At 44.5% G+C, this 17,224-nt stretch overlaps 1 protein-coding gene and 1 long non-coding RNA gene across 4 annotated transcripts in view; one reads left to right on the top strand and one right to left on the bottom strand.

Annotated features, from left to right (window-relative positions):
• LOC117517301 overlaps positions 1 to 16,878 on the bottom strand; it is a 17,202-nt gene extending 324 nt beyond the window's left edge. Inside the window, exons 1-2 of the long non-coding RNA XR_004562699.1 lie at positions 16,603 to 16,878; positions 14,056 to 14,059 (exon numbers count right to left, since the gene is read on the bottom strand). This is a non-coding gene — a long non-coding RNA (uncharacterized LOC117517301). The remainder of the gene's footprint in view (positions 1 to 14,055; positions 14,060 to 16,602) is intronic.
• supt20 (SPT20 homolog, SAGA complex component) overlaps positions 1 to 17,224 on the top strand; it is a 62,795-nt gene that overhangs the window by 13,661 nt on the left and 31,910 nt on the right. For all 3 annotated transcript variants that reach the window (XM_034178276.1, XM_034178278.1, XM_034178277.1), the window contains exons 9-17: positions 1,512 to 1,651; positions 1,923 to 2,079; positions 6,691 to 6,747; positions 6,868 to 6,942; positions 7,187 to 7,356; positions 7,440 to 7,472; positions 7,570 to 7,684; positions 11,395 to 11,500; positions 16,202 to 16,357. In XM_034178276.1, coding sequence (XP_034034167.1) covers positions 1,512 to 1,651; positions 1,923 to 2,079; positions 6,691 to 6,747; positions 6,868 to 6,942; positions 7,187 to 7,356; positions 7,440 to 7,472; positions 7,570 to 7,684; positions 11,395 to 11,500; positions 16,202 to 16,357 — 1,009 coding nt within the window. The remainder of the gene's footprint in view (positions 1 to 1,511; positions 1,652 to 1,922; positions 2,080 to 6,690; positions 6,748 to 6,867; positions 6,943 to 7,186; positions 7,357 to 7,439; positions 7,473 to 7,569; positions 7,685 to 11,394; positions 11,501 to 16,201; positions 16,358 to 17,224) is intronic.

The raw sequence follows: 17,224 nt of genomic DNA, 5'->3' as shown, positions 1-17,224 counted from the left end.
TTGTTATTTTTATAGAAAAAAAGCAGATCACAGACATGACACAAAACTTTAGTCATTTCAAATGGCAACTTTTTGGCTTTAAGAAACACTATAAGAAATCAAGAAAAAAGATTGTGGCAGTCAGTAATGGTTACTTTTTTAGACCAAGCAGAGGAAAAAAATATGGAATCACTCAATTCTGAGGAAAAAATTATGGAATCACCCTGTAAATTTTCATCCCCAAAACTAACACCTGCATCAAATCAGATCTGCTCGTTAGTCTGCATCTAAAAAGGAGTGAACACACCTTGGAGAGCTGTTGCACCAAGTGGACTGACATGAATCATGGCTTCAACACGAGAGATGTCAATTGAAACAAAGGAGAGGATTATCAAACTCTTAAAAGAGGGTAAATCATCACGCAATGTTGCAAAAAGATGTTGGTTGTTCACAGTCAGCTGTGTCTAAACTCTGGACCAAATACAAACAACATGAGAAGGTTGTTAAAGGCAAACATACTGGTAGACCAAGGAAGACATCAAAGCGTCAAGACAGAAAACTTAAAGCAATATGTCTCAAAAATCGAAAAATGCACAACAAAACAAATGAACGAATGGGAGGAAACTGGAGTCAACGTCTGTGACCGAACTGTAAGAAACCGCCTAATGGAAATGGGATTTACATACAGAAAAGCTAAACGAAAGGCATCATTAACACCTAAACAGAAAAAAACAAGGTTACAATGGGCTAAGGAAAAGCTATCGTGGACTGTGGATGACTGGATGAAAGTCATATTCAGTGATGAATCTCGAATCTGCATTGGGCAAGGTGATGATGCTGGAACTTTTGTTTGGTGCCGTTCCAATGAGATTTATAAAGATGACTGCCTGAAGAGAACATGTAAATTTCCACAGTCATTGATGATATGGGGTTGCATGTCAGGTAAAGGCACTGGGGAGATGGCTGTCATTACATCATCAATAAATGCACAAGTTTACGTTGATATTTTGGACAATTGAAAGGACGTTTGGGGATGATGAAATCATTTTTCAAGATGATAATGCATCTTGCCATAGAGCAAAAACTGCGAAAACATTCCTTGCAAGAAGACACGTAGGGTCAATGTCATGGCACAGGGTCAGTGTCAACGAGCAGATCTGATTTGATGCAGGTGTTAGTTTTGAGGATGAAAATTTACAGGGTGATTCCATAATTTTTTCCTCAGAATTGAGTGATTCCATATTTTTTTCCTCTGCTTGGTCTAAAAAAGTAACTGTTACTGACTGCCATAATATTTTTTCTTGATTTCTTATAGTGTTTCTTAAAGCCAGAAAGTTGCCATTTGAAATGACTTTAGTTTAGTCATGTCTGTGATCTGCTTTTTTTCTACAAAATTAAACAACTGAATGAACATCCTCTGAGGCCGGTGATTCCATAATTTTTGCCAGGGGTTGTATATATATATATATATATATATATATATATATATATATAGAGTATATTTTTTTTAATGTCTGGATTCTCGATTTCAGGATGACAAATTGCAGTTGGAGAGTCAGTTGATTTTAGCCACAGCAGAACCCTTGTGTCTGGACCCCTCCATTTCTGTGACCTGCACAGCCAATCGCCTGCTCCACAACAAGCAGAAAATGAATACTCGTTCCATGAAACGGTACTGACCACACATTCATTGATGCCAGAGAATGTTTCAGTTCATTCACTCTGGGAAATTGTTTCCAGAGTGCACCTGTGCTCACACACGAAAGCAAAGCCATTACTCCTTTTCAAGTGGAAAACTCAGGAGTGAGTTAATTTTGTTTGTGAAAAGAGACCTTAAATCAGTGAAGCACATTGTTTGAACCAAAGCACGAGCATCTCTTTTTTGAAATGTGACTGCTGAGTATGGCACATTTTGAACTGAAGCATGTGTGTTTGTGTTGTAGCTGCTTTAAGAGGCATTCTCGAGCTGCTCTCAATAGGCAGCAGGAGTTATCCCACTCACCTGTGCCACCACAGTTACGACTTTATGACTACCTACAAAGGAGGAAAGAAAGGAAACCTGCTCCTTTTATAGACCTCAAAATCTCCAAGAATGGAAATGTAAGTAGTCCATGTAATTTGCTGGTCATGTAGAGGATATTGCAATTTAAGGCAGCATGATGGAATCTCCAGTGAGATCTAGCAATAAGGTTTTTGCTTGTAACCCATCCAATACATAGTATTTCTGTTCCCGAAAAGAATGTGGGTCAGATCACGAGAAAAGGCATGTATGCATATGGTGCTCATTTATGCGTGCTCCCTAGAGCTTTTCCCTGTACAGCGGAGTCAGCGAGGTTAGTGTAGCTAACAACGTGAACTTGAATGTTACTCCTCCATCCCATATTATCATATGTATAATAAGGCATTAGATTAACTCAGCCACAAGGTGTGTGCAGCCAGTACATTCTGAGTGCCAGTCCCAAGCCTGGATAAATGAATAGGGTCCTGTCAGGAAGGGCATCTGGTGTAATAAAACAGATCTCACAACTACAGGTACAATTTGCTGGAAGGTACATCTAAGATGCAAGCCTAGATTTGCTGTTTTGGTGAAAAAATTACATTACTTTACTGTTGCTTTAGAGGCTGAAGTTTCATCTCTTAAACACTAGATGGCACACCCGCTCTGAATACGTGAAGCGCTTTCAGGACGATCACTGGCGCTTTTCTTCATTTACAAAATTCAACATGGAACCACCAAAAAAATTAAACATACTTAATGTACTCATATTTGAAGTCAGTCTGGGTAAGTCGTCTCATCCTGGCTGATTTTGTGTTTCTGCTCCGGTTAAAAAAATCCTTTCGTTATTAAATGTGGCGCTTTCTTACATGTTTGATTCAGGTTCCGACAGAGCCTCCGCCTTCCCCCAGTGCGTCCACTGAAATAAACAAACAACGGCTTTGCACATATCAGCGACAGAACAGGCGTCTCACAAACTTACATGAACAACAGAGAGAGTCAGTCACATCAGCTCAGAACACCTCTCCTGCAGCAAACTGGTTCACACACACAGCCGCTTCACAGAGGAATTTTCTTGGATCGAAAACTCCGTGGGCGTTATCGCAATTAGTCTGTGGTGTCCAAATCTCTACCATTGTCCAAAATTATACCATGTCACAGTTAAACCAGCTATACCGTGCAGGGCTAGTTAAGAGTGTGTTGGAGAGTAAGCGAGTGTATGACAGGTTGATGAGTGTGAAGTTGGAAATTGAAGGTGTGATGATGAAAATCACCAGTGCATATGCCCCACAGGTAGGTTGCAAGATGAAAGAGAAAGATTTCTAGAGTGAGTTAGATGAGGTGGTGGAGAGTGTGCCCCAAGCATGAAAGAGTGATGATAGTAGCGGACTTCAATGGGCATGTTGGCGAAGGGAACAGAGGTGATGAAGAAGTAATGGATAAATCAAGGACAGGAATATGGAAGCACAAATGGTAGTTGATTTTGAAAAAAGGATGGAAATGACTGTGGTGACTACCTACTTTAAGAAAAGGGAGGAGCACAGGGTAACATATAAGAGTGGAGGAAGGTGCACACAGGTGGACTACATTCTTTGTAGGAGATGCAAGCTACAAGAAATTGAAGGTGGTGGCGGGGGAGAATGTATTTAGACAGCATAGGATGATGGCTTGTAGAATGACTTTAGAGGTGAGGAAGAGAGCCAGAGCTCAACAAAGGAACAGATGGTAGAAGCTGAAGGAGGAAGACTTGTGTGAAATTCAGTGAGCAGGTGAGAGATGCACTTGATGGAGGGGAAGCACTTTTGGACAACTGGCAAAGTACTACATCTGTGACATCTGGACAGTGGAAGGAAGACAAGGAGACTTGGTGGTGGAACAAAAATGTCCAGAAAAGCATAAACCGAAAGAGGTTGACAAAAAAATGATTGGGGAAGCCAGAGAGATGAAGAAAGTAGACAGGAGTACAAGGAGATGCGGTGTAAGGTGAAAAGTGGCAAAAGCTAAGGAAAAGGCATATAGCAAGCTGTACAAGAGTTTGAATAGTAAGGGAGGAGACTTGTACTGATTGGCCAGACAAAGGGAAAGAGCTGGAAAGGATGTGCAGCAGGTTAGGTAAAAGATCCAGATGGTAATGTGCTGACAAGCGGGGAGAGTGTGTTGAGAAGGTGGAGGGAATATTTTGAGGAGCTGATGTATGAAGAAAATGACAGAGAGAAAAGGCTGGATGATGTGGAGAGATTAAATTGGGAAGTGGGAGAGATTAGTAAGGATGAAGTGAGGGCAGCTATGAAGAGGATGAAGAGTGGAAAGGCAGTTGGTCCAGATGACATTCTGGAGGCATAGAAATGTAGTGGAGATAGCAGTGGATTTTCTAACCAAATTGTTTAATAAAATCTTGGAAAGTGAGAGAACGCCTGAGGAATGAAGATGAAATGTGCTGGTTCCTATTTTTAAGAAGAAGGGGTGACGTGCAGAGCTGCAGTAACTACAGAGGCATAAACTTGATCAGCCACAGTATGAAGTTACGGGAAAGAGTAGTGGAAGCTAGGCTTAGAAAATTGGTGAAGATTTGTGGGCAGCAATATGGTTTCATACCGAGAAAAAGCACCACAGATGCTGATAGAGAAGTATAGAGAAGGCCAGAAGGAGTTAAATTGTGTGTTTGTGGATTTATAGAAAGCTTATGACAATGTGCCAAGAGAAGAGTTGTGGTATTGTATGAGGAAGTCTGGATTGGGTTGAGATGTATTTGAGGGTAGTACAGGATATGTACAAGGATAGTGTGACAGCGGTGAGATGCACAATAAGAATGAGTGTTGGGTCATGACCGAAAGAACTAGATTGTGGGTACAAGCGGCCAAATGGGCTTCCTCAGGAGGGTGGCTGGTGTCTCCCTTAGAGATAGGGTGAGAAGTTCGGTCATCCGTGGGCAGCTCGGAGTGGAGTCACTGCTCCTTCACATTGAAAGGAGCCAGCTGAGGTGGTTTGGGCATCTGGTAAGGATGCCTCGTGGGCGCCTCCCAAGGGAGGTGTTCCAGGCACGTCCATCTGGGAGGAGACCCCGGGGAAGACCCAGGACTAGGTGGAGAGATTATATCTCCACACTGGCCTGGGAAGGCCTCAGGATCCCCTAGTCACAGGTGGTCAATGTGGCACAGGAAAGGGAAGTCTGGGGTCCCCTGCTGGAGCTGTTGCCCCCACGACCCGAACCCGGAAAAGCGGTTGAAGATGAGTGAGTGAGTGAGAATCATTTAAGGTGGAGGTGGGATTACACCAAGGATCAGCTCTGAGTCCTTTCTTGTTTGCAGTGGTGATGGACAGGTTGACAGCTGAGATCAGACAGGAGTCCCCATGGACTATGATGTTTGCAGATGACATTGTGATCTGTAGTGAGAGCAGGTTGAGTCCAGCCTAAGAAGGCTGGAGTTATGCTCTGGAGAGCAGGGGAATGAAAGTCAGTAGGAAAAAGATTGAGTACAGGTGTGTGAGTGAGAGGGAGCTCAGTGGAATAGTGCAGTTACAAGGAGTAGAAGTGGTGAAAGTAGATGAATTTAAATATTTGGGAGCAGCTGTTCAAAGTAATAGAGAGTATGGTAGAGAGATGAAGAAGAGAGTGCAGGCAGGGTGGAGTGGGTGGAGAAAGGTGGCAGGAGTGATGAAAATGGACATGATTAGGAATGAACATGTCAAAGGGACATCTCAGGTGGGATGGTTTGGAGACACAGTCAGAGAGGAGAGATTGAGATGGTTTGAACATGTACAGAGGAGGGACCCATGGAGCCGCCAGGCAGGAAGGGGGAGGCCGTAGAGGAGGTTTACGGATGTGCTGATATCGAGGACATGCAGGTGGTTGGTGTGACAGAGGAAGATTCAGAAGACAGAGTGAGATGGAAATGATTGATCTGCTGTGGCAACCCTTAATGCCAGCAGCAGAAAGAAGAAAAAGAAGATATTAGATTACATTAAGTGGCGCATAGTTCACTGTATAGCATTCAATATTTTCTGCTTTGCAGACATCACTCTGTGAAGGCTGGACAGTGATAGAAGAACTGCCTACCTTCCTAACCCTGATGTTGCATAGTCTGGAAAAGTTCATAATCAGTGTAACAGTACAACAGTTACTGGTTTGGTTGCAGTTTGAAACCTCAATTCTAGATTTCAGAAATTCCATCATGCCACTTTAAGTAGCATATTTAGCACAACTCATAAGTGCCTGTTCCTTTTCCTCAAAGGTTTTGAAGTGGCAATAGTCATCATTTTTGTTTTCCTGTGCTCTGATATTCTAATTTGAATGCTATATTGGGTTTTGGCGAATTGTGAAATGTAACACAAAACTGTGAAGATATCACTTTTGTCTCTGAAAGGTTTTGATGGACGCTTTTCACTTTTCCCCACATTTTGTAGCCAAAGCAGCAGTTTTTATATTTAGACAGTATACATACACAGATAACACTGAAACTTATGATTTCCTTGTTCTCCTACGCCGTACATCTTTATTGTTTGGTCTGCAACATGTATCTTGGACATGGCATTTGTCGCAGCGCTAAGCTGGGACAGCATCTTCACTGTTTACACGGTACTATTGAGGAATTGGTTAAACTTACTGCAGTGTTACGTCATTGCACACTGCATTCTTTGTTGCTGTGTGGGTTTTATTTTTAAAAAAATCCTTTGTTTTTCCTCTGCTTTCTCTGGCTTCCTGTCATCACTTACAGTGTGTCGACATGTGGAAACAGAACAACTGCCAACTTTCTACACCGAAGGAAATTGATGTCAGTGGTTTGGTATCTCTCTGTGACACATACTCAGAAATCCCATATACTTTAAACCCAGTAACTATATTGTATGACACAACAGGCCAGATGGATTTGGTTTTGGTTTTGTTGTTCTAGGTGGAGAAGTACGCTGTGGTTGAGAGATCCTTGCAGTTGGAGGACTCTCAGCCTACTGTGATCTGGCCTGCTGAGGTAAGTGTGACCACTCAGAGGACAGATTCATGGCAGCTGTTTGCTGCAGTCATTAATGAGCATGGGCATTCTAGTCATGTGGATGTCATACATTGCACAGACTGGGAAACGATATAATTGTCACCCTTGCAAAAAATGCCATGTTGTTCATGACACATTTGCATGGCAAAGACCAACTGAGGTTTACTATGTCTTACAAAAAGACACTTTTGTCTGACTCTTTTTGCTCACCTTGGTCACACAGGAAATTGTAGATGACTATACATTTGAATGCGAAGTGGGGGGTCAATCCCAGAGGACCAAGGTGTCCATCTTCCAGTCAATGGGAGACCCACTGGTGTATGGAAAGATCTACTGTGCTAAAGAACCAAAAGCAGAGGAGGACAACTCAGACCTAAAGCTGATACATCCCCCGTAAGGACAATGTATGAAGCAAAGTGAGTTATGGTTAAATCTAAGCCTCGACGCTGAGTTTACTTCTTTTCTCTCACTCACAGATTCCTCATAGGCTCAAAAATAGATGCAGACCGGTAAGTCACTTTGATAAAGATGGTTGAGAGGATAGTGGTTTTTGTCATATCATGTTGTAGACTATCGTAAATTCTGAATGTCTTTTGTGTTTCGTAGGTTTCTTAATCAGTACAAAGGTGTATATGAGAGGGATGTGAAATGTCAGGTTAAGATGTCCCATAACTCAGGCAGCATGGGACAGGGGCCCCCGTCTCCTAGCAAAGATATTGAGGTGAGGACTTGAAGAGTAGACAGTTGTACTGGGTTTTGGGAATTAAATCAGAATTTTAAGTGAAATTAGCACTGTGAAGCTAAGCATCCATTGTAACACCAGAGCTTGAATGAATTCAGCCAAATATGTCAGTGCTGTACTGCCAATCTGATACATTTTGCTGTTGTTGCTGAGAAAATTACAAAATTTTTCTTTTTTGAAAAATGACAGTGATTTTTAAAGCCATAAAGACCTTCATATTTTTGAAGTACTGTTCCCCACCCCGGGGGCCATGGGGGTCGGGTGCAGAGAGGATTGGGTGGCGGTCGAGGGCGGGTGGCCCGGCGGCCCGGTCCATGCTCACAGCCCCTGGCTGTTGGGACGTGGAATGTCACCTCGCTGGGGGGCAAGGAGCCTGAGCTTGTGCGGGATGTTGAGAGATACCGACTAGAGATAGTCGGGCTCACCTCCACGCACAGCATGGGCTCTGGTACCCAACTCCTGGAGAGGGGCTGGACGCTTCATTTTTCTGGCGTTGCCCACGGGGAGAGGCGGAGAGCTTGGGTTGCATTGCTTATTGCTCCCCAGCTCAGTCGCCATGTGTTGGAGTTCACTCCGGTGAACGAGAGGGTCGCGTCCCTACGCCTTCGGGTCGGGGACAGGTCTCTCACCGTTGTCTCGGCCTACGGGCCGAGCAGCAGTGCAGAGTACCCGACCTTCCTGGAGTCCCTGGGAGGGGTACTAGATAGCGCTCCGACTGGGGACTCCATTGTTCTCAGAATCAGAAGACGTTTATTGCCATTGGCAATGAACAGGATTCACAGACTAGGAATTTGCTTCGGTACAATGGTGCAACATTAAGAAGAGATAAAATGCTAGGATAAAATATAACATATGTGTCAAAATAAGATAAAATATAAGATAAAAAAAAATGAAATATGAAAGGCTGTGTGCAACAGAAAAACAGACAAAACAGAAAAAAACAATGCAGTGGGAGGAGTGCAATTAAAAACCAAAGTATATTGTCTAAAGTGACCCGTGATAAAATGATAAAGTGACAGAGTTAAGCTTAAGGTGACTTAAGCTTCAAGTGAGTTAAACTTAATCCCCCAGGTAATCCTGGGGGATTTCAATGCCCACGTGGGCGGCGACAGTGAGACCTGGAGGGGGGTGATCGGGAAGCACAGCCTCCCCGATCTGAACCGAGTGGTGTTCAGTTGTTGGACTTCTGTGCTAGTCACAGTTTGTCCATCACGAACACCATGTTCGAGCACAAGGGTGTCCATAAGTGCACGTGGCACCAGGACACCCTGAGCCGGAGGTCGATGATCGACTTTGTAGTCGTATCATCTGACCTTCAGCCACGTGTCTCGGACGCTCGAGTAAAGAGGGGCAGAGCTGTCGACCGATCACCACCTGGTGGTGAGTTGGATCCGCTGGGAAGGGAGGAAGCTGGTCAGACCTGGCAGGCCCAAACGTATCATGAGGGTCTGCTGGGAACGACTGGTGGAACCCTCTGTCAGGGAACGACTGGCGGAACCTTCTGTCAGGGAGGTCTTCAACTCCCACCTCCGGGAGAGCTTCTCCCTGGTCCCGGGGGAGATTGGAGAAATGGAGTCCGAGTGGACCATGTTCTCCACCTCCATTGCTGATGCGGCCGCTCGTAGCTGTGGTCGCAAGGTCTCTGGTGCCTGTCGCGGCGACAGTCCCCGAACCCGGTGGTGGACACCGGAAGTAAGGGATGCCGTCAAGCTGAAGGAGTCGTCCTACTTATCTTTGTTGGTAGGTGGGACTCCAGAGGCAGCTGACAGGTACCGGCAGGCCAAGCATGCCGCAGCCCATGCGGTCGCAGAGGCAAAAACTTGGGTCTGGGAGGAGTTCGGGGAGGCTATGGAGGAGGACTATCGGTCGGCCTCGAAGAGATTCTGGCAAACCGTCCGACGCCTCAGGAGGCAGAAGCAGCTCTCCACTGGCACTGTTTACGGTGCGGGTGGGGAGCTGTTGACTCTGACAGGGGATGTTTTTGGGCGGTGGAAGGAGTACTTCGAGGATCTCCTCAATCCCATCGTCACGTCTTCCGAAGAGGAGGCAGAGACTGGGGACCCAGAGGCGGACTCATCCATTACCCAGGCAGAAGTCACCGAGGTGGTTGGAAAGCTCCTCGGTGGCAAGGCCCCTGGGGTGGATGAAATCCGTCCTGAGTACCTTAAGTCTCTGGATGTTGTGGGACTGTCTTGGCTGACACGCCTCTGCAACATCGCGTGGCGATCGGGGACAGTGCCTCTGGATTGGCAAACCGGGGTGGAGGTCCCTCTGTTTAAGAAGGGGGACCGGAGGGTGTGTTCCAACTATAGGGGGATCACACTCCTCAGCCTCCCCGGTAAGGTCTATTCCAGAGTACTGGAGAGGAGAATTTGACCGATGGTCGAACCTCGGATTCAGGAGGAGCACTGTGGTTTTCGTCCTGGTCGCAGCACACTGGACCAGCTCTACACGCTCCATCGGGTGCTCGAGGGTTCATGGGAGTTCGCCCAACCAGTCCACATGTGTTTTGTGGATCTGGAGAAGGCGTTCGACCGTGTCCCTTGGGGCACCCTCTGGGGAGTGCTCCGGGAGTACGGGGTCTGGGGTCCTTTGCTAAGGGCTATCCGGTCCCTGTACGACCGCAGCAGGAGCTTGGTTTGCATTGCCGGTACTAAGTCAAACCTGTTTCCAGTGCACGTTGGCCTCCGCCAGGGCTGCCCTTTGTCACCGGTTCTGTTCATTATTTTTATGGACAGAATTTCTAGGCGCAGCCAGGGTGTAGAGGGGGTCTGGTTTGGGAACCACAGAATCTCGTCTCTGCTGTTTGCAGACGATGTGGTTCTGTTGGCTTCGTCAAATCAGGACCTTCAGCGTGCACTGGGGCGGTTTGCAGCCAAGTGTGAGGCGTCCGGGATGAAAATCAGCACCTCCAAATCTGAGGCCATGGTTCTCGACCGGAAAAAGGTGCTTTGCCCTCTTCAGGTCGGTGGAGTGTCCTTGCCTCAAGTGGAGGAGTTTAAGTATCTCGGGGTCTTATTCACGAGTGAGGGACGGATGGAGTGTGAGATCGATAGACGGATCGGTGCAGCGTCTGCAGTGATGCGGTCGCTGTATCGGACCGTCGTGGTGAAGAGAGAGCTGAGTAGGGGGGCAAAGCTCTCGATTTACCGATCGATCTACGTTCCGATCCTCACCTATGGTCATGAGATTTGGCTCATGACCGAAAGAACGAGATCGCGGGTACAAGAGGCCGAGATGAGTTTCCTCCACAGGGTGGCTGGGTGCTCCCTTAGAGATAGGGTGAGGAGCTTGGAGTCGAACCGCTGCTCCTCCACGTCGAAAGGAGTCAGTTGAGGTGGCTCGGGCATCTTTTCCGGATGCCCCCTGGACGCCTCGCTGGAGAGGTGTTCCGGGCACGTCCCATTGGGAGGAGGCCCCGGGGAAGACCCAGGACACGCTGGAAGGATTACATCTCTCGGCTGTCTTGGGAATGCCTTGGGGTTCCCCCGGAGGAGCTGGGGGAGGTGTGTGTGGATCGGGAGGTCTGGGCGGCTTTGCTTGAGCTGCTGCCCCCGCGACCCGACTATGGATAAAGCGGAAGAAAATGGATGGATGGATGGATGTTCCCCACCCCCCAAAAAAGGGCTTCTGAGCTAACAACAAATTTGTGATTTTGACTCAGAAATTGTCTTCCTTGTCACTTGCAGGCTGATGGTTTTTCTGCACTGGTCCAGACGTCTGTGTTGGGAAAAGGTGTGAAGCACCGGCCCCCTCCGATCAAAATGCCTTCAGGATCAGGCAGCAGCTCCTCAGGTATAATTGGTGATTGTGATAAAGTTTAAACAATATCCTATAGACCTGCATCACTTCACAGAGTTACATATACAGTAACTTTTGGTGTATAGAACTGATGCAGGTGGGGGTTAATGTGCTTTCCATGTGACTTTTCCTCATCTGGCTTGATGTCCTCCTGATACGTTTTTGTAATCTATTTAGTATAGGTGTCATGGATCACAAAAACCATGGTTTGGATCGGATATCATTTTTAAGCCATGGATGGGATAATTTTTCTGATCAGCAAAAAAAACAAAGACAAATATGGACTGCATTTATATAGCGCTTTTCCATCTGCATCAAACGCTCAAAGCGCTTTACACGTCAATGCCTCACATTCACCCCGATGTCAGGCAGCTGCCATGCAAGTCGCCCACTACACACTGGGGGCAACTAGGGGATTAAGGACCTTGCCCAAGGGCCCTTAGTGATTTTCCTGTCAGGCTGGGATTTGAACCGAGGATCCTCTGGTTTTAAGCCCAACGGTTATACCGATATAACCAATAGACCATCACTTTGCTTTCTATTTTAAAAAATAACTGAAAGCTATAGGCCCTTTCAAATTTCACAAAACTGAGAAAATGTAGTTTCTATTGAAATCCAGGCATCATAATGTATTTTTGAAACATGTTGCAAAATTACAGCTCATTTTAATGAAGACATATTTATCTAGGGGAGAATTCCATAGTAAATATTGTCTTTTCCTTCATTGCTATCATGCAGACTAACTACAGGAGGAAGCGCAAGTGCACATGTGTAAGGTTTTGAGATTACCTGTGACCCATCTTATGTTAACATCCACCAGAGTTCTTGTAAATCACTTCCAAATCTACCAAATGTTGGTCATAGCATCAGATCCCTTGAATTTTTTCCCTTCAGGGGTTGAAATTCTAAATTGCTTCCAGACGGCAGGAATTTCGGTCATATTGACAATATTATTATGTATCCTTTATCTAAATGCTAAGGAATAAAATTGTGGTGCCAAAGAAAATTCTTATGGCTCTTTATGACTTAAATCTTAAAAACCCAATGGCACTGTACCTTTAATGAGCAATGGACTGAGGAAGTTTTGTCTGTGGTCCTGATTTGAAAGGTGTCCAGTGTTTTATGGAATATTTAAAAGTAAAATACTTAATTGTTGTATTAAATTTCAGTAAGGGAATTAAAAAAATTGTCTTTGTCAAAATCATGAAAAGTACAAAAAGATAAAAGGAGCTAAACTGATCTGAGTTCATAACTGACTTTTTTTTTAAAGAAATGGGGATGTCTCTTTTGTGGTGAGAAGCTGACAAGAATAATTTTATTTATAACCTTTTCGGGTAAGTACATTCATCCTATCCATTGATAAGAATTCATTCAGATATTTGGTCCTGATGAGCAGACACTTGGAAACAGTCAGTAATACATGTTTCTGGAGCTGTGGACTTTCAGCCAGCTTGGCTGCACGTGCGCTTTGAGCATGACACTCATTGGACTCATGGATGCACAGAGACGAGAGGATGAACACTTTGTCCTCAACGCTTAACGTGAATGCAGATTCTTTTTTTTTTGTGGTTATATCCAGAAATGTGCTGAGCCTGTTTTCTGTAGTGGAGCATGAGGCAATAACCAGCTGCGTAAGTGTGCAGCTACAGTGGGAGATCCAGTCTCTCCATGAGGCTGTTGTGTTGAGTGTGGAGCACTCAACACAACAGCAACAACATTTCTTCTACTCAGACTGTGATGTTACCACAACTGCATCAAAATTAACACAGTTATCACATTAAAATCAAGTCAAGAAATTTGGCGCGCCAACCAAAATCCTAACCAATTCCTACAGGGATACAGTAGAGTGTGTCATCAACTGCTCCATTACAGTGTTGCGTAGAAACTGCACGGTGCAGGAGAGGAAAGCACTCCAGCCTGTAATTAAAACTGCACAGTACATCTCTGGTGCAACCTTCTTTTCTCTACAGACCAGTTACACCAGAACAACATCAGGAGGGCCCACAACATGATTAAAGACAATACACATCCTCAGCATACCCTCTTCATTCACACTGCTTCCCTCAGGGAGGCACTACAAGAGTGTGAAATCACAAACCAAAGGACTGACAGTTTTTTCCCCACAAAACTCTTACATAATGTTTAAAGTTAACCCCAACCCAAACCTTCATCTTCATACTGACTGCCACTGAATGTCATTAGGTACTGTGCACTTGCATTTTAACTTTTACTTTATATTTCTGATTTTTTTTTTCTTTATTTTCTTACCTTATTTATATTGTTTTGATAAGTGAAGGGAAGCAAGCAAAGTAAGAGTTTCATTGTGTGGTCTTAACGTGTTTATACCGTGTATATGACAATAAACTTCTTGAAGTCACTATGATACAAAATCAAATTTATATAGACTTCACAATCAGTCCACTATTTACATACATTCCGAACCAGGGAGGGCGGTCCGTATGGACCATAGATCAGCTGTGACCTGTTCCACCACTACCATCAACAAATATAACAGGCTTATCTCTGCTTATTAGCTGATGTGGGTAGACACACCTTTTGGCAAAACAAAGTTGCTTTTGGGATTGAGCTGATGCATCAATGTTCTCCACAAATTAATTCATAATCGTTATGTGCTATTTTTAATTTGAAAGGGTTTATTGTTTTTCAGGTATTGTCTACATACACTAGCTGGTTTGGACTCACCCACTCATTTACATTTTTGCTGTCCTACACTGTTACCAGTGCACGGAATGTACAGTGAGCTACAGTAGACACACTATATTTTGACACAACCTACAACTGATTCAGTACCATACTTGCATCCCTGATGACCTCACTGTGGATCTAGTGAAGACTCTTGCCCAGACCAGAGTGAGTTTGGTTTGCAGTCTTTTTGTCATTAGGATGTAATGATGGTGAGGAGCAACAACATTTTCAATTGTTTCAAATGAGAACAGTGTGTGCAGCTGCCTAGAGAAAAAGCACTGGACCCACCATCGTACATAGGACTTACTTCAACTTATGCCAGCACTTTTCAACTATCCTCAAAAAAATTAAAAGAACACTTTTTAATTAGAGTATAGCATCAAGTCTCTATATTAATATCCCATTTCTGAGATATTAATCTGGTCAGGTAAGTGCAGAGGGGGTTGATAATCAGTTTTGGCTACTGTGGTGTTTATGAATTAACAACAAGTGTACTAGAGGGGCAACAGTGAGATGACACTCAAAACAGGAGCGGTTTTACAGGTGGAGGCCACTGAAATTTTTTCCCTCCTCATCTTGGCTAAGGTACCTGGACCCTACAGAGGTTGCACAGGTTGCCTCATGATTTTCTGTGTCTCCCAGCACAGCCTCAAGAGCATGGAGGAGATCCCACTAGACAAGCATTTACTATAGGGGAGCTGGACAGGGCTGTAGAAGATCCTTAACCCATCAGCAGGACCTGTATCTGCTCCTTTATGCAAGGAGGAGCATGATGAGCCCTGTCAGAGTCCTACAAAATGACCAGCAGCAGGCCACTGGTGTGAATGTCTCTGACCACAGAATCAGAAACACACTTCATGAAGGTGACCTGAGGGCCCGACGTCCTGTACTGGGCTCTGTGCTCACTGGCCAGCACCATGGAGCTCCATTGCCATTCGTCATAGATCACCAGAATTGGCAGGTCCGCCACTGGCACCCTGTGCTTTTCACAAATGAGAGCAGGTTTAATCTGAAGACATGTGACAGATGTGAAGGGTCTGGAGATGAATATTCTGCTGCCTGCAACATCATTCAGCATGACTGGTTTGTTGGGGGGTCAGTGATGGTCTGGGATGGCATATACCTGGAAGGACGCACAGATGTCTAAAGGATAGAAAACGGCGCCCTGACTGCTATTAGGTATCGGGACGAAATCCTTGGACCCATTATCAGACCTTGTGCTGGTGCAGTGGGTCCTGGGGTCCTCCTGGTAAACAATAATGCCCAGTCGCATGTGGCGAGAATATGCTGACAGTTCCTGGAGGATGAAGGAATTGATACCATTGACTGTCCCCCACACTTGCCAGACCTAAATCCAATAGAACACCTCTGGGACATTATGATTCGGTCCACCGGACTGCACCTCAGACTGTCCAGGAGGTAGGTGATGCCCTGGTCCAGATCTGGGAGGACACCAACCGTCATCTCATTAGGAGCATGCCCCAACATTATCAGGAATGCGTACAAGCACTTGGGGGGCCATTCAAATAACTGAGTAGCATTTTGAGTTGCTGCAATGAAATTTTGGCGAAATGGACAAGCCTGCCACATCTTTTTTTTTTTTTTTGCTTTGATTTTCAGGGTGTCTTTGAATTCAACCATCTGTAGGTTGACAGTTTTTATTTCCATCATACAATGTGGCATCATTTTGTTCCTAACACATTACTCAGTCCATGTCAGCATGATTTCTTTTCCCCATTGAGATCTGATGTGTTTTCAAAGTGTTCCTTTAATTTTTTTGGAGCAGTGTATGTGGACACACTTAAACACTCAAATGATGAAGTTGTGAGTTCATTACAAAAGTTTCTAAAACTGAAGACGTCACATGGCTAAATGGCAAAATGTCTTGAAGCATGGATATTACACAGGAATGTCAGAACTATTTAATAGATATGAGTGGTGATTATTAAAAGGGGATAATGAACATCTTACTGTGTCCTTATTCATCAGGTAATTCACATAGTTCCCAAGCCACCAGTGGTCTCCTTAAGTGTCCTACGCCTCCTCCAGCCAAAAACCAGTCTCTGAACAAGAAGCACTCCATAGAGTTGGGCCAGATAGGCCTGCTTTCTCCTGCCTCCCTCTCTCCTATGGGTTCCACACAGAGTGAGTACAGCTGAGCTTGATATAACTGATGTGGTAATTGTGCTCCAGATCAGAATTGTTTTATTTTTAACCCATGTTGCTGACAGCAGAGCATGTCTAATAGCTGCTTGACTCCGTGTATGGATTTGTGTCTGTGTGGTCGAGGTGTATGTTATACCTTGACAGACTTTATGTATCAAGGTGACACTTGGTACTCAAGGTCACCTCATTTAGACGTCGGACAGGTTTAACATTGGGCACCTCACTAAGTAACAAATTTTCACTTTTGTCTTGTTCCTGGGTTAAAACCATAATTTCCCATTTCGTCACAACCAATCAAAAGAGAAAAGAGTGGTATTGACCTCCAAACTTTGGTTTTGTGGTCAGGACAATAAAATTGCAAATTAACCAGTTTTCGCATTCACTGAGTGGCCGCTACTATTTTCTGGAAAAGTTAAGTCCATTTGTCAGAGTTGTGGTCATCATATTTTCTTTTTGTGATCATGTCAAAAGGGTTCAAACGTCATTTCAAACATAATGCAATGTTGACAAAGCAATTATATTTACAGTGAGGAAAATAAGTATTTGAACACCCTGCGATTTTGCAAGTTCTCCCACTTAGAAATCATGGAGGGGTCTGAAATTTTCATCTTAGGTGCATGTCCACTGTGAGAGACATAATCCAAAAAAAAAAAAAATCCGGAAATCACAATGTATGATTTTTTTTAATAATTTATTTGCATGTTACTGCTGCAAATAAGTATTTCAACACCTGCCAATCAGCAGAAATTCTGGCCCTCTAAGACCTGTTAGTCAGCCTCTAAAAAGTCCACCTCCACTCCACTTATTATTCCAAATTAGAAGCACCTATTTGAGGTCATTAGCTGC

This window comes from Thalassophryne amazonica, chromosome 9, assembly GCF_902500255.1.
Source record: "Thalassophryne amazonica chromosome 9, fThaAma1.1, whole genome shotgun sequence".
Taxonomy (NCBI): Eukaryota; Metazoa; Chordata; class Actinopteri; order Batrachoidiformes; family Batrachoididae; genus Thalassophryne; species Thalassophryne amazonica.
This window is presented reverse-complemented; position numbering and strand designations above follow the sequence as displayed.